Source organism: Morone saxatilis, unplaced genomic scaffold, assembly GCF_004916995.1.
Source record: "Morone saxatilis isolate NCDOM2014 unplaced genomic scaffold, NCSU_SB_2.0 Contig8, whole genome shotgun sequence".
NCBI lineage: Eukaryota > Metazoa > Chordata > Actinopteri > Moronidae > Morone > Morone saxatilis.
The window spans coordinates 21,180,867-21,201,736 of record NW_023340257.1 but is presented as its reverse complement, the minus strand read 5'-3'; the positions used below and the strand labels follow the sequence as shown (position 1 = coordinate 21,201,736).

General features: G+C 40.7%; 1 protein-coding gene across 5 annotated transcripts in view; it reads right to left on the bottom strand.

Moving 5' to 3' along the window:
- Positions 1-236: 236 nt before the first annotated feature.
- LOC118341807 (protein furry homolog) overlaps positions 237-20,870 on the bottom strand; it is a 41,623-nt gene continuing 20,989 nt past the window's right edge. For 2 of the 5 annotated variants that reach the window (XM_035680185.1, XM_035680188.1), the window contains exons 27-62: positions 20,389-20,549; positions 19,489-19,599; positions 18,804-18,958; positions 18,288-18,387; positions 18,022-18,193; positions 17,442-17,698; positions 17,193-17,339; positions 16,928-17,096; positions 16,586-16,676; positions 16,417-16,499; positions 15,799-15,949; positions 15,424-15,527; positions 14,930-15,115; positions 13,847-14,048; positions 13,281-13,402; positions 12,973-13,160; positions 12,650-12,744; positions 11,981-12,561; positions 11,669-11,766; positions 11,415-11,585; positions 11,148-11,288; positions 10,420-10,599; positions 9,496-9,660; positions 9,234-9,308; positions 8,965-9,135; positions 8,754-8,762; positions 7,128-7,328; positions 5,853-5,993; positions 4,854-5,017; positions 4,563-4,770; positions 4,054-4,203; positions 3,857-3,955; positions 3,675-3,758; positions 2,070-2,180; positions 1,761-1,966; positions 237-1,669 (exon numbers count right to left, since the gene is read on the bottom strand). In XM_035680185.1, the coding sequence (XP_035536078.1) occupies positions 1,411-1,669; positions 1,761-1,966; positions 2,070-2,180; positions 3,675-3,758; positions 3,857-3,955; positions 4,054-4,203; positions 4,563-4,770; positions 4,854-5,017; positions 5,853-5,993; positions 7,128-7,328; positions 8,754-8,762; positions 8,965-9,135; positions 9,234-9,308; positions 9,496-9,660; positions 10,420-10,599; positions 11,148-11,288; positions 11,415-11,585; positions 11,669-11,766; positions 11,981-12,561; positions 12,650-12,744; positions 12,973-13,160; positions 13,281-13,402; positions 13,847-14,048; positions 14,930-15,115; positions 15,424-15,527; positions 15,799-15,949; positions 16,417-16,499; positions 16,586-16,676; positions 16,928-17,096; positions 17,193-17,339; positions 17,442-17,698; positions 18,022-18,193; positions 18,288-18,387; positions 18,804-18,958; positions 19,489-19,599; positions 20,389-20,549 (5,708 nt within the window). In that variant the 3' untranslated portion in view covers positions 237-1,410. Of the gene's footprint in view, positions 1,670-1,760; positions 1,967-2,069; positions 2,181-3,674; positions 3,759-3,856; positions 3,956-4,053; positions 4,204-4,562; positions 4,771-4,853; positions 5,018-5,189; positions 5,994-7,127; positions 7,329-8,753; positions 8,763-8,964; positions 9,136-9,233; positions 9,309-9,495; positions 9,661-10,419; positions 10,600-11,147; positions 11,289-11,414; positions 11,586-11,668; positions 11,767-11,980; positions 12,562-12,649; positions 12,745-12,972; positions 13,161-13,280; positions 13,403-13,846; positions 14,049-14,929; positions 15,116-15,423; positions 15,528-15,798; positions 15,950-16,416; positions 16,500-16,585; positions 16,677-16,927; positions 17,097-17,192; positions 17,340-17,441; positions 17,699-18,021; positions 18,194-18,287; positions 18,391-18,803; positions 18,959-19,488; positions 19,600-20,388; positions 20,550-20,870 lie in introns of those variants that run through there. The other 3 variants (XM_035680183.1, XM_035680186.1, XM_035680187.1) reach the window with 2 other exon arrangements.

Sequence of the window (20,870 nt, the reverse complement as noted above, 5' to 3'; positions counted from 1 at the left end):
TTGGTTTTTTTTTCAAATCTTTAGACATTTATCTGGTCAATACATGTCTTTTTTAACTGAACTTAATTGAACACCTATTACTGTCTAAAATGTGGCCATAACAGATCATAATCATTGTTGATTTCCAATTTCAGGCAGACTGGCTGATTGGCGGGGCTTGAGCCATTAAGGAGCATAATAATAATAACAATAATAATGATAATAATAATAATATCACATAAATAACAACATAAAACCACAGTTAACAAATGTAAGTTTTATTTTTCTTGTTACATGAGTGTACAGAACACCAAATTACAGTACATTGCAAAGGCAGTAGTATTTACAAGGCGAGAGGCTACACAGTTCTTGTGGAAGCTTTACAAATATGTAGCTTTCTCTTTCACTCTACATGTAACTCAAATTGTAAGTCCATAAAAATACAATCTTATGAGTCTGAGCAAAGCCCCTATTGCACTATGTACAATTATTCAGTTAAAATAGTTTCTGTATTTGTTCATAAACATTACTATTACACTTTATAGTACATAGGATTTGCAAGCTTGGCAGGTTTAACAGATGAAACAAAATATTTGTTTTCTATAAATCTAGTTTGATAAAAGCACATTTTTCTCTTGCAAATAATATAAATAATTTACCTAATTGCTAAAAGCTGCACAGTTAAAAGGTACAGTAAGATGTTTTACGTAACAGATAACCCACACATCAGCATGTAGTGTAGGTTTGGGAGACGTTACAGTAGTTTTGCAGCATGTTGATGTAGTTAAATGTGAACAATTTATATAAATCAGTATCCATAATTCCATCTGCGATGGTCGTCAGGTTTATATCACACACTCAAGCACCCACACACAACACACACACACGCAAACACACACACACACAGACACACACATACACACACAAAAAGACGCACTACTTTTACCAAGTAATGAAGCCTCCCTTTTTTATGTACTAACAATGTTTTCCAATGCTATGATATTCAAATACATTCTTCCAGGATACAGTAAAAGTCTTCCACTTTAGTGAAGGATTGCACGTTTTCCCTTGACAATTAAAACAACATAACTGAAAGATAATCACTTAGCTTTGGTATGTCATTTGTTAAATGTGAAAGTTGTTGATCTCAGTAGCAAGTGGTCGCTTTGTGACAATATTTCTATTATTAGTGCAATAAAAGCCTAAGTTTCTTTCCAACAGCAAAGTCTCTTATCTTTCTAAAAAAAAAAAAACATCAGTATTGCTGCACATCTAAAGACTTTATGACATTCTGATGTGCTCTGAGCAAGAAGAGGAAAGGGGGTTTGGTTATTCCCAGGAGAGAGCAGAGTGCTTGTTAACCACTGAGATGATAGCAGCAACCCCAGACAGGACCAGCAGGAATGAGTGTCACACGCTGCCGGACCACCATCAAAGAGTTGAGCCTGAAACCCTGGAGTCTGGGAGGAAAGCTGTGATGGCTCGGTAGCCTTGAGCTCGCCGGATCATGTCCCGAATCTCTCCATTAAGTTCCATCAATTTGACAGAGATTTCTGTTAGGTCCTGTTTTGAGCCCACCAGAGCAAAGGTTCCTGTCTGACCCAAGGTTTGATGTCTGAAGAAGATGTTGAGTAAAGTCTGGACCTCATCCTCAGAAGGGCTGCCAAAGATGTCGCTCGGCCACATTGTTCTGCAATAAAAAACGAAAATGTTACATGTCTGACTGAGGGCATTTTTTTACTCCTCATATACAGAAAAAATGCGCCTTTTTCTTTTCTTACCTGCACTCACGAATGTAGCGGATGGCCGTCGGAAACCCATTGTTCTTCAGACACTCCAGGATGGCCTGAACAGCGGCCTCAGAGGAGTTGAATGTGGGCTCAGAGCAGGAGATCTTACGGCCAGCAATCTCATCATTTGTGACTGAGGCTGCTGCTAACCTCAGGTTGCTCTTCAACTCATTTAGCTCTCTGGACATGTTTGTCAGCTAAAGGTTGAGAGGGATTAATATTATTAAACAGGGACATGGATTAGATGGTGGGTGTCATGTTTCCAATACGAGAGGACAAGAAAATGCATGATGAACCTACCTCGGGAATAGAGCTTATTGCGTGGACCTGTTCAATCAGCTTACAGTAGGACTGAAAAAGTAGCAGCAGCTGAAAGTGGAGTTTGTAGAGTCTTTGACAAAGCTCCAGTTGCTGAAAGAAAGAGAAAAGTGGTTGTTAGCTAAATTACTTTTGATTGGACTAGGTTTCTCTTTCTTAGGTATTACTTTATACTTTATCAGGTATTTTTAGAGTTCATCTGGTGGACAATTAACTCACTTATTACTACTCTAGAACTACTTGTAAATAGATTTCAAAGTGGTTGCAGTTATGCAGAAGACTACACAAGTGCTGAAGATGGCACACGAGTAAGACGAAGCTGTGCTTTTAAAAGCAGAGAAGGGCAATTTCAAACAACAAAGAGGAACAAGTCTTTACAACTTACAGCCAGAGATTCCATTTGCTACAAAGCAAGCATGTTACAGGACAGAAAAGAAGTCGGGAAAACAGAGAATCAAAAGAAGGGCATGCAATTCCTCATTATCTCCATTTAAGAGGGTGAGAAGTATTAGCACAGGTCATTTTATTGGCATGCAGAGAGGAAGAAAAGTGAGTGAGTCAATGTATGTGTAAATTAGAACTGGAAGGAGGGCTGGTAGTCGCCATGAATTAAAGGTTCCCTGTGGAGTTTTAAACTTCTAGCAGTGCCATGCAGCTGTTTTTCTATGAGTTGGTCCCTGTTTTCTTTAACTTGCACACACGAGGACACACGCGCACCTGACGCGATACACAGTCCTACGAATAGCAGTGGCAGTAATTTGCCAAGATACGCTGCAATGCTACAACAAAGACAAGAAAGAAGAAGACTGCAAGCTAGCAAATATGGATGTAAACATTGCTGGATTTAAATACCCAAACTACTAGACTTTGAAAATGCTTCATGAGAGAGGAAATGCACTTGACACGTTTGTTAGAGCTCAAGGATGCACACAAAGTGTTTTGCTGAGTTACACTAAATGTAAACAAGAAAGCTCCACAGGACCCCTTTAATTAAAAAGCCAAGTGAAAAAAAAGCCAAGCACAATTTTGCCTGTTAATTAGCACAGATGCAGTCACGTTGGTGGGAATCTCTCAGCTATTAAGTACCAACATTTTAACAGCAAAACTTTCCATTTTGCTGTTTCCTTCTTCAGCTATGAAGTGAACGTTATCGTTTACTGCTAGATCAAACGCAACTTAAGAGAGCTTGCTCCCATGCCCAGCAGCGCTGAAAATAATCACAATGCACACTAGAATGAGATACTCAATGTGACGTGCGGCAACTCAAGGTTGTCAGAAACTTGATATTTACATAGTGTGAGAAAATGAGAGGTAACACTCACAGAGCTACAGTACCACACACGTAATCGTAATGCAGAAAGTACAGTATGAAAGGTCAGTTGAAGTAGAATTTTTAGTATTTTCAGTCATTTTATTCTTTACATCTTTAAAGTTATATTAATTACACAACCTTTTGTGTGTTTGCACACTGGCTGGATGCATTAGTTGATCACAGAATATTCTGAACTATCATTTTACATTCAATTGATATGACAGCATGTCTGAGTCATTACTCAAATCCCCCCCCCCCCAAAAAAAAGGTTTTACCTTTTCCTCATGCTCTGCTGGTTGACATGTTATCACGGTGCCCCCAGTACTCCTGGGAAAGGTTGCCTTACAGTTGCTCAACCACTGTGGGTGACATAGACAACATAATCACAATGTAAACAACTTGATGTCAAACATACAGACGACATTCAGATTGGAAATCACAATATTCATCTCCTTACAGTGAGAGTTGCCTCCTTTCTGTTGTTGTAAGTATCAAGATACTCTTGAAGTTCCAACACGCTGAATTTCATTTTTTCCAGGAGCCCATACGACATAATCTGTGAAAACAGAGTTTTATTGTTGAATTTGTTCAACTTCCACTAACATGTCATACTGTTAAGAAGTATTAGAAACTGGAAACTCTCCAGTTACTCACTGTGTCTGCATCAATAAACAGCGTTGGGCACTCTGAACATGATGTCAACATTTGTGAAGACCTCAAAAGCTTTGATCCTAATCCTCTGAGGCCATCACCGAGGTAACTCACAGCGTCACAGGTCAAGGAGCAAAATTTGGTCTGAATACTCTGCAAAGCAAACAAAAAAGTCTGGCTGTGATACTGTCAAAGTCACTCCTACATCATTTCAGGTACTTACATTATGTCATTATTTCAGTTTTTGCTGAAATTCTCTCCTGTCAGCTTTGGTCAGTGAAGTGAACAACATCGGGTTAATGAATCTCGGAAGATTTTCAAGCTGAAAGCATCTACAGACTGCTCTCTATGTGTAATTTATCAGACCTATCCTGAAAGGAAGCCTCTTTCTCAAAAGGTTAATCAGCCAGATAACTAATCCTGTTACCCTTTCAGTTTAATTATTCAGTTTGAGCAGGCACACTGTTAAATGAATTTAGATGTCTGCTGGCAACGAGTCCATGCTATAATACCTGAAATAGTGAAGAAAACACATGAAAAGTGTAGACTGCGCAGGACCCATCTGAGTCAGACACAAGCTGGTTGATGTGACTTCGCCAAGCCTCCTCTGCATCGTCGCATACTGTTGGTTGGAAAGCTGCGAGGATGGCGGAGAAGAATGGTGACGGTGGCGGTGAAGAGCGGGACTCCAGCATGTCGTCTCTCTCCTCCTCGGCAAGACTGAGTGGACATAAAGCCCTGTTGTAAACACTATCATTTCTGTGTAACTTTTTATATTACTGTGAATAGTTATGATCAGGTACCTGGGTAAGCAGCTGTCAAGGTCCAGCTCTCCTTTGTAATCAATGTGAACCATGTCCAATGTCAAACTGTCACCACAGTGAAATTCGGGGGGCAGCTCACTGATGGAGAGAGAGAGGTCGTCCTCATGGACATTGGTGTCTTCATCTTCTTGGGACACCTCAGGCTAAAAGTATGCAGGAGGGGACACATGGTTTCTTAGCAGTTGGCAAAATGAACCAGTCTTGAACAAATACAGAGGCAGCATGCAGTAAAGGTTATCATTAACTGAAATGTGTTCCCTCTGTTACACTTAACTATTAAAACGATAATTTTGTGGGTAAAATGGATACACTAACCTTTGGCACGGGACCCTATGGACACTCCTTGTGGTGTTTTCTTTTGTTTGGTCAATTTAGTGTGCATAAATTGTGCCAATTAAAGATTAGAAAATAATGTAATTCAGCCCAAATTGTGGCCCTCCGCACTCATGTTTAGGGACAGGCAATGTGTAAACCTTTCTTGACCTCCCACATGCCAAGAGGTTTTAGTTGTTGCTTAGAGCCACCCACACGGAAGCAATAGGTATACACATTGCCTTAAACGGACAGACACAGAAAGAAAGAGACTTTTTGTTTTCTATTGCTGACTATGACCTCATAACATCCCCAGACAACCTCTGCCACAATTAAAATAAGGCACAAACTAGCCCATAGCCCAAAGCGTTATAGATTGCTTGCCGTTTTTAGTTAATTAAAATTTAGCATGCAACTAGTGAAATATCAAGGAAAGACCCTCTCATGCTCTACTCTGAAGAGAGGAAATGTTGAAAAGTCACAACACCACAAAATAATATTTAACATAGACTGAACCCAAAGCACATAAAACATCCAAAACATTTCGCAAGGAAAGATGCAATAGAAAAGCTCCTATTTGGCAAAATTAGTAAAGAACTCCAGTATGGAATTGCGATAGGAATTAGTAGTTCCCAGTATCTCAGACACTTTGAAGCCCTTATTCACCCGCTGCTTCGAGTCCTCTGGCAGTTGGACTTCGAAACTAGGATTTTTGGTGTTCAGAGGAGTTGAATCAGCGGAAGTTGTATCATAAAAGGCGGAGGGAGAGTCCATACTGATCTCTGCTGTTGGAGAGAGGTTGACAATCTGCAAAGAGACAAAGTCAAAGTTGTTGGAATCTTCTTTAAATAGCTCATGTCATTTTTCAATAATCTCCAAAGTTTCTAGAAAAGTGTAACACTGCAAAATCTGCAAAAAAAAATCCTAAACTGCCTGTAAGCACAGACGGCGGTAGACGGACAAATCAGGAACAAGAGAGGAGTGGGATGACAGCTGCATGGACACATGGGCTTTCCATCTGCCACCACAGTTTCCACAAACCTCATCTAATACTGCAAGAGGACCAGCAGTCATGGAATAAGAGAAATATGATGCAAACAAGACAAAAGATGATGCAAAAGTTTAAAGCCCTACTAGCAACCCCTGGACACTGCAGTCTTCATTATACCCTACACCCTGGGTTGGATGAACAAACAGCATATAGAAGACTTTGATTTAAAATGTGGTCACATGGTTACTTGACACTAGAGAGAAAAAAATCATTAAAATCAAATGCCTTTCTCTTTGGGAGCAAGAGTGTGCTCACCAAATGAAATCATCTTGTGTGCAAAGTTAACAAAAACCTGAGGGTGGCACAAGAGGAAAGCTCATGGAGGCTGAAGAATATATCCTCTGAATGCCCTAAATAATTTGGATTTGAATAGTTTTAGGGTTAGTCTTTATGGTTAGATATGATTACAGCTGAATTCAATATTATGACACTGGTTAAGGTTCAACAAGTTAATTTCAGACTTTTCTAAGATCTACCACAGAGTGTAATTTATTACCTGTTACCTGTTACCATGATACTACTGACCAGAGTATAAAAGTATGATGGAAAACCAGTGGTGACAATATGGAATTATTTATTATTATAACACATGTTTTTTAGTACTTTCAGTATAATAAAATTAACATGAAATGTGGTTATAGATATGGATGGATGGCTGACCTGGACCCAGATAAAATTGATAGAGTAACCAATGAAAATTATACATGTTTATAAATAAATAACAAGTCTTTTGCTAAAAATCAATGCAGCTGTATTGTTTTTTTAAGAATTTCCAAGGCCTGCAGATACCCTGTGATAATGCTTATTATCTGATGCTTGTGGGCTTTGACAGCTATATTTTCCCTTCGTTTTTACATTAATTATTAGCATACAAACAAAGGTGAACTTACAAGCTGTGAGTGGGAGAGAATCTGGCTGGCAGTGAGGGAATCTTCCTCAGACGACTCGTCTGAGTCTTCATGGGTGATCTTGCTGAGGCTGGGCATGCTGCTGGACAGCTGACTCTCCTCGAGGGGCTGCAGGTCACTGTGGTCCAGACTGTCCATGGAGCGTCTACGCACACCCCAGTTGAAGTTGTCCATAGTCTCTCCCTGCAACAGAGAATGGGCTTGAGTTACCAAGTATCCAGAAATAATGGAAAATCACTTCTCTAACAAACACATGCACACACACGCATACTGTGTACACACACTGATACAACCATGCTGTGTAAATTGAGATTAAGAACACATTGATATTTTAAACCTTTAAACTTTTTTTCAAGTTTTATCCTCCTGAGTCTGGCTGTTTCTTGTTTAAAATGCAGTGGTTTTCAACTGCACATAACTGAGGAGATGTCGGCCAATTTCCACATTCCACCAAATTCCACATCAACAGATCAAACAAGGGAGACTTCCTGTGATGATTATTTTAATACCTACTGCTGACAGAAAGCAAAGGCTTTGACATATAATCTTCATTTAAAGTAAACCAAACTACTTTTGAGATGAAAAACAAAGTAATATATGTGGTCAGAAAAACGTAATCACACATTGTCATCCCATTTAACTTGTTGTAGTGTCATTAACTTATAAAACTGTCTTTGACTTTGTTGACCGCTGCAGTTGTTTTGGTGTGAAAGTTTAGCAGGAATACGGAGAATAGCTGACACTGTAAGATATTTATATATGTATGTTACTTCTACTGCATCGAATACCAAGATGTTACAGCGGCTTTTAAGCTAGACTAAGTAGTACTAAAATGAAACAAAGAGACATTCATTATCAGTAGTGTTAAATGTAAAGCAATAATGTCATTGCTGTAACAATGCGATACAACACTGTGTATATCATCAGCATTTTGGCCTCAGTGTAATGTGACAGAACTCCCTTGAACAAAGTTTTTTTGTTCTTCGCCCAAAGTAAACCTTTAGAAACTGAGTAATTTCTAAAATCCCATCAACTCTATCATAGGTTACGTGTTATATTCAGATGCTCAATTTGAATTAAGATAAACTGAACATAGACTACTAGTATGTGCATAATGTGCAACTATGTTGGAAATTAACATCAGTGAAAATCAAGCCACTCATATCCTAGGTTAAGTACTGTACACATTCATAGAAGCTATGAGTATATAATTATATGCCAAAGGGGAGCTGTGTGTAAAATATTATAACTAATATTCATTGATTTTGTTATTATTGAAAAAAATATTGTCACTAAAGATAAAATTATACATCAGGGATACATCCATTTCCCTAGTCACTATTAGAGTGACTAAAATACTACTAGTCTTTTGTGATGTCTAAATGAAATATTATATATATTTTATCATACTGTGTTTCCAGTACTTAAGAATTAAGTTAATATGTCTCTTACACTAAATTAACAGCAGAATCTGTTTTGTAAATTACTCGGCATGCACACACATTTGCTTCTCTTTGCCATCAGTGTGGCAGTTCACTAAATTATCTGCACAAGCAAACACTCTTTCAAAGAACACAGCAAGTCCAAATGTAACATGACTAAACTTACCTGTAGCTCCTAGATAGCGTGGTAAGGAAAAACAGGAAAAGAAAACCCCATTACACAGAGCAGGCAGACCTGACCCAACACAATATAAGAGTGCTCTTTGGAGGAAATACTCTTTGACTATATTGTTATTCCTACAATGTGAGAGGAAGTGAAGCGGGGGATAAATCTTTTTCTTTACCACTGTTTTAAAACTCCAGGCTCTGAGACTCACCTCTCCATCTTCAAGCTCCACATCCAGGAAGTCAAAGTCTCTAAAGACTCTGAACTGCTGCTCCGAGGTGGTGTCATCCATGTTGTCTGGTTCCCGTGTCCCATCATCGGAGGACACCAGGCTGGGCTGGTGCTCCATCATGTCTAGCTCCCCACAACTGGAGAAGATCACCTATAAAGAGAAACAAATCGACAAAAATAAAACAGGTTCTTACAGGGTATTCTTGAATACATGATAATATAGCACTGCTACAATAAAGTCTATCTTACCGAAGGATTTTTTGTGAGCCCTACTTCTTGTCCACACAAAGACAATACATTCACCAGTTTTTCACGTGTTCGTTTCTGCAGAGGAAAATAAAAACAAAACTTGGATGTCACAATTCAGTTTAACTTGAACCAAATTACAGTTTTAGTCCCCATTTACACCTGGAACTATGACCTGTATCTGGACACGTTATCTTCATAATAACATTGAGAATTCATTGGTCTTTGGATCAGTGGATCAGAAGGAAGGAGAAGAGGTGCACACCTGTGAAGACTGAGGCCTCTTCCAGCTGACTGGCACCAGGACGTTGTTGGACGTGGATCCAGAGGAGGTAGAGGAGGTGCTGCGGGTCACGGCTGTGGTTCTGCTCTTCACATCTTGGCCCGGAGAACGCTGCAGGTCATCATACCGCCGACCAATCACCGGTGTCTAACAGGACGGACACAAACAAACAGACATGTGCAGACAGAAACCTTGATGAGTCAGGCCAAGTTTGAAGAAGAGAAAGTTCCTCTCTGCTTAGTCAATCCATGACTCAGGCTGCGATTTTGACAGTTCCATGATAACCGTAAAGTGATTAATCTTTCAACATGAGCTGGCTTGATTTATTTTAATCAATGTTGTCAGTGTGTGACGCATTTCAGGAAAGGTATGCTTTTTCTCTGCTTTATCCATCAGTCTAAAAATAACTGGGTATTTCAAGCAATATCAGTGGTTTCTCCAGTGTGTCTCAAGTTTAAATACACACGCTGTTGGCTATCCACTAGAACTCTCTGATTCACATACAAAGGACAGCAGCAAAGAGCTGACATCATTTCCTGCCATTCATAAGCTACACAAATAGCTCCCTGTTCAGTTCCCACACATACACCGCTCTGTCTGTATCTTTGACATCACTTTCCAGCTCTGCACTGCTTGGCTAATTGTGTTTACCTTTCAAGCTTTCAAGCTAATCTCGAGGGGTTTGGTCAAAAAGAAATATCAGCACTAAGGAAAGGGAAGAAATGTTTCCTTTCCAAAAAGCTTAACAAGATTCCACGAAACCTCAACAAGCACCACACCCTGGAAAATACAGGAAAAAATACAGGAGCAAACATACAAACGTTATGCTCTCCTAATGCTACAGGGACTTTCAAACCAATAACTTTCACACACGGTTAAAAGAAAGTTGAAGAAAGAGTCTCTAACCTCAGATATGTCAAAGTGGAAATCCAGCGTTTTCCCAGGCAAGGCCTTGGAGGAGCGGTCCCAGACACGGCTAATGTCCTCATAGGAGAGGTCACTTTGTGGGGATGATGGCTGCACCAAACTGGCTGATCGAGAAACCACCAGCTTCAGGATATTCAGCGCTTCTCCCCAGTGGACAGTCTACAATGAAGACAGACACCCAGACACCAATTCAGCCATGGACGCAGACAAAAACCAACACAACCGCATGTTTGGAAAAAGAAACAATCACAAAAAGTCTTTCTGTGTTTTAATGTAGTTCTATTTTTAGAGACAAGTGTTCTGGCAGTTGGCTCGCAGAAGGAAGCTAAAGGAAAATGGATTCAGTGTGAGAATAAGCAGAGGCCTGGCCTGTGGCAGAAAGGCAGACTGTTTATAGTTTGGGTGTGTCTACAAATTTACTGTGCTAACACAAGATGGCTTTTTTTCCTTTTTTTCCCATGAACACTTATAAAAGGAACAGGGGACACAAGACTCTTACTCAGAGCACAATGCCTAAAGATTTCCAGTGATCACATCTGATGTAGGTGACGTGAAATCTTTCACTTTCTGAGCATATACAGTATATCTCAGTGACAGAAATATTTTAGAAATATGACTTATATTATTTAGCCATTCACTAAAAATCAATATAAGGGATATTATATAAAGTACATATTTTCAGGTGTTAATTTTTTATTTGAACTCACCTGGACAAATTTCTCAATTGTCTTGAGCACCTCCATGTTGAAGGGCTTGGCTTGGATCCCACTCAGGTCCATGTGACTCAGGAGGCTGTAGATGATTTGTAACAGGGTCTGCTGCATACTGGGGAGACCTTTCTCCAACAGCTGTAACACATTTAAATGAAATTCATTTATTTAGGCGCTTTTGAGAAGCTGCCATATTAACAATTACTGCACAACTGTTTTACTGCTGCTCAGCAAATATATGATCATTGAAATGGCTGCACAAACCTCTGCCATGTAAGTGACCAAGTTCAGGGTGATATCCGAGAAAGCTTCGTGAAGATATCGACACACCACGTTGACCCACGAGAAGCAGTCTCGTGTGTACGAGTGAGTTTTATACAGAGTCATGACATGAGCAAGGTTGGAGAGCTTGGCGTTCTTCTCCTCAAGGCATACCTATACACAGAAAGTGCATTAGCTTAAAACATGAAATAATCTTTGAGCAAAAATTAAAGATAAAAGGATTAATAGAGCCAAACCTGGGCTATCTTCTCTGCAACATCTCGACAGAACTGCGTTGGGCCATCAAAGTTCTGCACCAGATGTGGGAGCAGGCAGAGAACATTCAGGGGAAAACCTAATGGATGAAACAAATTAATTCAGTAATTCATCTGAACATATTCACATTGAAAAATTGTTTTGGAGAAAGGTCACTGGTCTGTAATTTGTGTAAAATTATATTGATGCCTTGTAATTTTATGAAATTCAGCAATGTTGGCACAAAATAACAGCTTCTACCATTCATATTATAAGTCTTTAAAATCCCACATTCATCGACCCCAATGGCATACCTATGGCTTGTGACGTGTCCACTACAGGCACTCGTGACACAGGTGTGAGTTGGCAGAAGAGCTGCAGCGTGAGGTCAGTGGTGGACACAGAGGTGAAGCCCTTCAGCAGCAGCTGCTGGAGCCCGCTGAAGCTGCTCCACCTAAGCTGGCTCTGCAGTTTCTCCAGCTTCTCCCTGTTCTCCGGTTTGTCTAGCGACATGTGGCCCAGCAGCTTATTCAACAGTCTCAAAGACATCTGATACTCAAATTCAAAGTCTGACTCCATCAGCGACACCGCCACCCAGAAGATGGTTGCCAGCAGGTTGCTGGGGTGATTGATGTTGGTTGGGTCGTTGATGTTGTCTTTAGATGAGGATGAGCTGCGGGTCTTGGCTAACAAAACCTGCTGTTCACAGGCTTGGATACGGTCCAGTGTAGCACTGCGGGGTGGGTCAGACCACCTATCTGCCTCTCCAAACTTCTTGGGGACAGAAGAGCTCCTCTGATGTCGGCTCCTCTCTTCTCTTCTAAGATTGAGCTGCCCTGTGCTCTTCCTGTTGGACAGCAGCTTGAAACTGGTGAGGAAATCTGGAGATGAGGCTCTGGAATCAAACAAACGATCAATTAAAGTCAATTATGTTCTAACGAAAAAAAACTTTTTTTAACATAAATATATGTGGAGTCACACACCTCGTCAAGATAGCCATGAGATCGTTGTTCTTGAGACATTCAGCCAAGTTATCCACCACAGATTCCAGTGTAAGTAATACTTCCATCACATAGCCCTGTAAGAGAGAAACAGACCCTGAATCCATGTGCTACTTCCTTGAAAACAAACTCAGAGTACAAATGATTCAGTAAATCAATATATACTCTGATTGAGACAGTTGATCAGTTTGTATTTTACAACAACTCCTACTATAAACTGTATTTATGAAGGGCATTTCACTGTGACAAAAATGTAAAGAAGAAATTCCTAAAAACTTCCTATATCCCCATACACATGCACTAACCTGCACTTCTTCTCCATGTTCACCGACAACTTCCACCAGCCTTGAGAGCAGGTCAGAGACGGCGTGGGCAGAGATGGGCTGGCGGAGGGCTCGAAATACCTGGAAGGAACGTCCGGCGTAGTGGCGTGATGAACTACACAAGGCCGTCTGCAGCGCCACGTCACTGAGCTGCTGCTCCAGGTGGAAATCTAACAAGGACAGAGAGAAAAATAAGTAAATGAAAATTAGAATTATTGAATGGTACAGACAGGGTTCTGTAGTATAAGTAACCAATCATTGTTGGTGTTAAAGATATACTGAAGGGTTACCTGACTTGGACTCTTTGAACACAGATACCACATGTCGCAGAAAGTTCGTCAGCTGCCCAGTGCTTTTTGAAATTTGGTTCTTTGGTGAAATGTCTTCATGGCACCACAGTGGTCCATATGCTCTATAAAACAACAGTTAATTAGTTACTAGCAGTATATTGTGTATTATTATTATTGTATTATGTGGAGGTCTGCTATAGTAGAAGTGGGACAATTGGCTCATTATTCTGAATCTGCTACACAAATTACATTATACACTAATTTTGATTGGAATTTCCAATATGTACAATTAAACATGGTAAATGCCAGCAGCACTACCTTCATTTAAATATTAAATTTGATTTACTGCTATAAAACTCTTGCACTATGCATACAGCACCACTAGGTGGTAATCTAAATCAAGAAATATGAGGAAAATATGTCACCATATCAGAATATTTCAGCTTTATGACATGCTTTTATTTTGTAATACAACCAGCCATCAGTTACGACCTGTAAGTAAAACTACATTCTCAGTTCAACTCCTGCACTTGCTGGAAGTTCTTTCAGTGTATCGACATCAGTACCTTGTGGTCAAAAACTCAATGAGCTTGTTAGTCTTCTCGTCCATTTTATTGGTGGCCACCAGCTCCTCCACCTCATGTGAGATCTCAGGCAGGTTGTTGCTGCTGCCTCCCAGACTCAAACTGGACGATGTAGAAGAAGAACTCAAACCAGAGTCTGGCACAGGAGATGCCTGACACTCCCGCAGGAAGTCCAAACATCCTCCTGAACACAACAGAGCAACAGGTGCTTGATCAGAAACAGGTTGCGGTAGTTTATTTGCGTGCATGATTCAATTTCCTTAACTGTAACTTGCTGGAGTTAGTATGAGAAGAAAATGTGTAGGGAGCAGCCTGACCTGTGTTTTAACATGTCTGGAATTTGAAATCCAGTCTTCTCTACTAAAAGCATTTCTTTAATGTGGTGTGGCTGTCAGGTTTGCCTACTACATTGCTAGACACCTAATTTCCTTGGTAATTTACAACCTGATTCCTTCTGCAAGATATTACATGTTCTGTATAAAAAATATAATAAATATAATAAACATGGGACTGAAGCTGATACAAAGACTGAGATGGAAATTGGATGTTTTCTTTGGATCTCCATGGCAGTGATATGACTGTGTGGTATTACTATAAAAAAAATAATCACTTTTTTAGCACAAAAGTTGTATTCAAATGGTCAAATGGACAAAGAATACGCTGGACATTTTAAAATGTCTAGACATTTGCAAAACAAATTATCGGCAGGGGGAGGAGTGGAGTCAAACCAGCCTATCCATGCCTGAGCCAATGGCCCCAATTTGGGCAAGAGGATAAAAATAGGAGAATGGAATGCTTTAATCAAGACCTTTGATGTCCTCTATGCTCAATATTGCTTTTGGCACGGTGTCCAAATATTTTCTCCACCGATAAGAAATGTATCCATCCTCTCAAGGGAATGTTAGCCATTCCCTCCTGATGTTCAAGTTTATATTAGCCAGAGAGACGAGCATATGCTTGTCAACAGGACCAAAGTCGATTTCAAACCTTTATTGTTTTATTGTAGTATAAATATATTCGTAGTTGAGAAAACAGGCGAGTTTTACTAAAAGCCTATTTTTTCACCTGAAGGTAAATACTCCGACTGAAGACTTGGTTTGCAGGTGAGGGTCTTGGGGCCGTTGATCTCACGTGTCTGGAGTAGGACTGAGGCGATGGCCTGGAAGTTGTTGTTACAGGACAACGTGATGAGCAGGTGGAGGAGGAGACGTTTGCTGTGCTCAAAAACCTCTGGACGGTGGTGATCGATGCCTGAAGAAAGAACCAGAGGAGTCAGCTTGTTTCAGCCTACTGTGAACTCTAAGACAAGCTGTTGTTTGTTATAGCAAGGACTAGAGTTTCTTTTCAAGTTCCCTTCTGCTGATTTCACAACCTTTATCTCAGTCTCATATCAGCTGTTTGAAACTGAATAAAAGATTTCTAGAGAGGAGAGGAGCAACTTAATCTGAATTCTCCAACAAATTATTACTTCAAACCATAGTCAGCCATAAGATTTTTATTATACAATGTAATTACATAGATGTGTTTTATGGGGATAACTGATTATAATGTGAACTCACCCAAAAACAAGGCATGTAGCAGTAAAGGCAAATGCATGGCCCAGTCCTCTCTCACACTGTGGTCCACCACCATCTCTGTCATGAAGATGACAGCGATATTACACCTATAACAAACACAAACACATACTGTAATGCCTCTCAATTAAGAGAAACACACTTCTTAAAAGTCCACAAAACATGACCTTGTGAAGTGCACAGCATCAAAAGGAAAAATCTGAGTGGTGCTGCCTTCATCTGCATGCATTTAGAGGTAAACTGTGATAGATTATCGAAGGTCAAAGATTACAGTTTGATTGCTGTTCCTAAAGTAAACAGCCTTAGGAATTCTGTAGGAGTGACTTGCACATTTTGCATGAATGTATGCAGCAGTCTAACCTGTGTAGTGGTCCTCTGGGAGTGATGGTCTCTGGCAAAAAGTCCACCAGCGGAGCCCAGCATCCTCCATTTAGAGGCATGGGCAGAGGATGGGGCTGGTTGGTCTCAATGACAACCATCAGCCAATCAGCATAGGGTGGCAACGGTTCACCTAAATGGTCAAAGAAAATAAATACAGTATATGCTGACATTTTTTCCCACATACACAAATTTCAATCAAAAATGAGTGGGTGGCATGCTTTTAAATAATATTTAACTAAATAATATCATTGAATTTTAATTGTTTAATTGTAAAAGGTGTGAAAAGATGTAAAAGGATGCTTTTTATTGTCAAATTATTCTTACTCACATTAGTCTTCAAGACTAATTCAGTATAACAAAGCTGTTTTTGGGTCACTGGCAGCAGTGAAGAGGCCCCAGGCTTGACTACTTTTATTTCAGTGCCAGTTCTCACAGAAGCCTTTTAAGAACCCCAGGCGACTCTGCACTGCTCATGCATTATCAATGACACCATGCCGGTCACCATCTTACCCTCCAACCCAGCCTGTGTATTCCACACTCACTAGACCATGACAACCACATTTTTTCATAGGGTGTCTGGTGCAGAAATACACTCACTCTTATCTTCATCGTACGATCCTCCAGAGCTGTTACTGTAGCGTGATTCCAGGCGGTTGTGGGCTCGCATTATGTGACTAAGCCTGAAGTCATAAAGAAAAGTCATCACGATGGGTCTTGCTAGGACTGCAATTAATCTAATGATAAGATCTGAGATATTGCTGTCTACCTCTCCCCATTCTCCTTTACAGTCTTGGTATCATCTGTGTCAGGGAAGCTCTCCTGGCCGGCAACAACAGTATTGCTGCTCGATGTGGTGCCTAGAAATGAACCAAAAGAAAAGCTAAATTCTATGTTTTACTGTAAGTGCAGTTGTTCAAGTCAACTGAGCATGATCTTTAACGCCAGCACTGCTCCAAATTCACCACTTGGATCTGTCCAGAGCAAACACAGTTTTCTATGGTTGGCCACTAAGTGGTTCCACTGCAGTAGGGATTTCCTGGTTGGTTAATTTTTCCTGTTTAAAAAAAATAGAAGTTTTTCAGTGAGACAGGGTTTTTAAAAGATGTACCTGAAGCTGCTGTCGATGCCTTGCTTGTGGCAGTGAAGCGATAGAAAGGAGGGCTATCACAGTGCTGCACCACCGGATTGACTGGATCTGTTTGTTGTAACTCAAATATCAACTCCTCCATGGTTTGCATGGTGTTGTTCCGGCACAGATAGATCACCACCTTCTTGATCTGTACAAATATATCACAGAATATCCATGAGAAACTGGGAAGAGCTAAAATAATAGCCACATAACATTTTCCAGTTGGCCTAATGATATCTCTTACATATGGCAGGAGGGTGGTGTCACTGCTCACACCACATAAGCTGATGAGAAACTGCAGTGTGGTTCTCAGATTGTTGCTCCACTTTTCATTGCTGACTAAAGCATTCCAGGCGTTTTCCATCTCTGGTCCAGGTAGGTCATCTCCATACTGACCAGGGGGGTTAAAAAAAAGAAAACAGTGTCATGTCAATTGCATTGTCCTCAGATTACCCAATCCCTTCTTCATTACAATTCCTTAACATGACTTTACCTTGGCGGTCATGAACATGAGGTTATTGAGGACCATAGATGTGGCCTGTAAGGAGCCCCAGCCAGTGCCCTTCAGTTGGTGGGATGAACCTGAGCTGGTCGTCCTGCTGGAAGCATCATAATCTGAGGTGCACGGTGTGAAGACAGGGAGCAGCAGGCCGTTATCCACCAGCTCAATGTTACCGAGCCAGGGCAGGAGGTAGGTTAGCATGATCTGCCTCCCATTAGGATGAGTGGTGGGGAACCTCTGGCTAACCTCTGGAAAAAGCCGGAGAAAGGCAATACTAACGTCAGAATAACATCAGTGTTTATATTCTACATGGAAATAAAATACATACTGTATACTCAGTTTTAACCAATCCCTTAATCGAGTTTCACTCTCAGTGTTTCAGTGGTTAATGGGAGTTTCCATAGATACAGTAAGTGTCTTTGGAAGATGAGTGGCCAGCATTTAGTGGGTAGCCATGGGAAGATGACAAGCCTGTGAGAGCTGGCTCAAATACCGTGGCTTACCCTACTGTGGCCACACACACACACACACACACACACACACACAGCACACATATGACATAAACAGCTACCTGAAAATAGAGGAAGTGTAAGTTCAGGGTACATCCGGGCCAGCTGGCTGGAGAGCTGAGGCAGGGAAACACTGTACAGGGGTGGCAGTGGACCGTGGGTGCCGTAGAGGATGCTGTTTGGCTTCTGCTCTGCAACCTTCTTCGAGTACACAAACAACTTAGCTTCAAGAATCTGTTCAAAGAAAGAGGAGAAATGTGTGATTTATCCAGTAATCCACAGGAAACTACGCAGAAGCACAAAAGGCAACAGTGCTTGTGTTTCTCACCTGCATTAACTGCATTGAAATCTCATAGATTTCTCTGTTGGTGTCTGACGCTTTGAAGAGGACCAGATTCAGCAGTGTTACTATATCGCTTGGGTAGTTTCTGCTGGTAAGGAAAGAGAGAAAATTACTGTGAAGTAATTGTTGCTTCAATGTTAAATGTACCAAATAATGTTTGTGTTTATGTTTTTGAGATAAAGCCAGAGCGGGAGGCCAACTTCAGACTAATAGTGAGCCCTTTAAGAGGATTAGTTAAGGTGACGCTTAGATGCGTAAGCTAATTTGCCAGTGGTTTCCTCGCTTGGACAAGAAAGCTGGGGGATCCAGAGAATACAGTATCTAAACTTAATAGTGATAATGATGATAATTAACTACATTTTAAAAAAGACATCCAAAGAGGTATAAAATGGCACAAATTCCATTAAAAGAAATTAAGATGACATAACTGGCCTTGATAAAAACAATGAGCACAGGCAGCTGACCTCAACTAGTTGAACAGGTGATTGTGAGATTTTGTACCTGCTGCCACAGACTGTAGCGATGGCTTTGAAGCAGCCTGAGGCGAGCTGGTAGGAGCCTGTGTAGCAGCGATCCACAGCCCAGTTGAACAGGTTGATCTGGTCAGCATTGAGCTCCAGGAGCAGGATGACGACTTCACAGCCAAGCTGGTGGACCTGAGCCAGGAGCAGAAACCAGCACAGACTCTGTTGAATTTCATGTCTTTCTGGAAGGATTCCCTGTTCTCCAGATTTTATTATGACCGGAAATATCTCATCTCATCTCTATTTGTATTTTTGAAGAATTCAGTGTAAAATGATTTCAGTAGCTCCACTTCTGTCATGCATACAATGATGATGATGATAAAGTACATTTTCTTGGCTACCTTTCCAGTCAATGCTACTCTTCAGGCCATGTAATGCAAACATGAGAGTTTAAAGTCCATTTAGCAAAGGAAAAACATGTAAAATAAACATGCAGGAGCTTTATCTTATATCACGGTAAACTGAAATAAATAAAATATCAGACAAATTTGTTTTGAAACTCTCCTTCACTACTTGCCAGCACTCCTGCAAGATAATGGTGAGCCCTTGGCAAGGTCTAGTGTGGGGCTTTTGCAAAGCTGGCTTCAGCAAGCTATCAGAGGGGCTTTCTGGGTCAGCTCTTTGTTTAAATGCACCGTGGTGGTAAAGTATTGGCCACATACCCGCTGATCTTGGCAGGCTAGTATATTATCCAGCCACTTATAGAGGTAACCGTCTGGAGAGAGGCCAACGTTATCAAACACAGGCCCACAGCACAGCACAGCAGACATGGCCTGGAAGAACAAACAGTCAACAACACTCATATGTTATAGGTTTTAATATTCAAGAGAAACATATTCACAGTTCTACTTTTTCCCTTTATCTTACACAACCACTGCTCCGCCCAAGGACAAAAATGTCAAATCATCGCAAAATAACAACACATTTAATTCCAATGCTGTCATTGAACACAACCCTGGACAAGCAACTGACTTAGCAACTGTGTTGTTTACTGCTGCAATAGGCAACACTCAATGCACGCAGACCAGTATGGTGGCAGGAGGTACGTGTTGAGTTCCCAGAAGTCATGTGACATTAAACTGATCATGTTTGCCTACCCACTAAGTCCCTTCAGACCTAAAGATAGAAGCGAGACAGGAGACGGAATAATCTGATGTTGGTGAACCCTGGGTTGTGTGCTCCACCACAGGTGAGTGTGCACTGTAATTAAGCCTGTATTTGTCTTATGGGTGGCGAAGAGTCCAAACCAAACAAAAATAACATTTAAAGAAATATCTTGGCTAATAGAGATAAGATGGCAGGATTTTCTCTAATGCAGAACCACTTGGTGATTCAGAGGCCTATTCACTCAAAGAAACAGGTCAGATCATTAGATACAAAAACATATTTTACTGCATAATTCTACGATAGACAGATGATATATGTGAATTTTTTCTGCCCTTTTTCTCAAATGTATCCACTGCCAAGATACAAATTTATTTTCTTACTAAGCATTACTGAGAAAATATTGCTATGTATGTATATGTATGTTTAAGGCAATAGATTGCACAAAATATGTTTACCTTCAGGGCACAGTATTGATATCTTGTGATCTGGTGATTCCTGTCACTGTAGCGGTCCAGAGGCGTGAACATGATGCTGAAAGGGCCGGCCCACTGACTGAAGAGGATGAAGAGGTGATGCCGCAGGCTCTGCTGTGGAAACAGGAAGCGCCTGTGGTGCACTGGGGAGGGAGACAAGAAAGCCTGTTAGAGGTCTGCTCATTGAGACAGTGAAGAGTCAGCAAAAATATTCAAGTATCTTAAACTCCTAATTAACTATTAAAAGTGCTTTTTCCAATGTGATAATAAGGTGTTGTTGTCCCTTGACAGATCATTAGCCATTCAGTGGGGACTCACGAATGCTTGGCAACCCATGAGTCATCACTTGTCCTGGCCTGCTATGTCCTTAAGCAGCATTATTTTTGCACCTCCCCTTGGGCTACATCCGAATCAAGATCAATGTCTCGTGCTCCATGTGCTGTGCTAACCCCAGCCAAAATGAA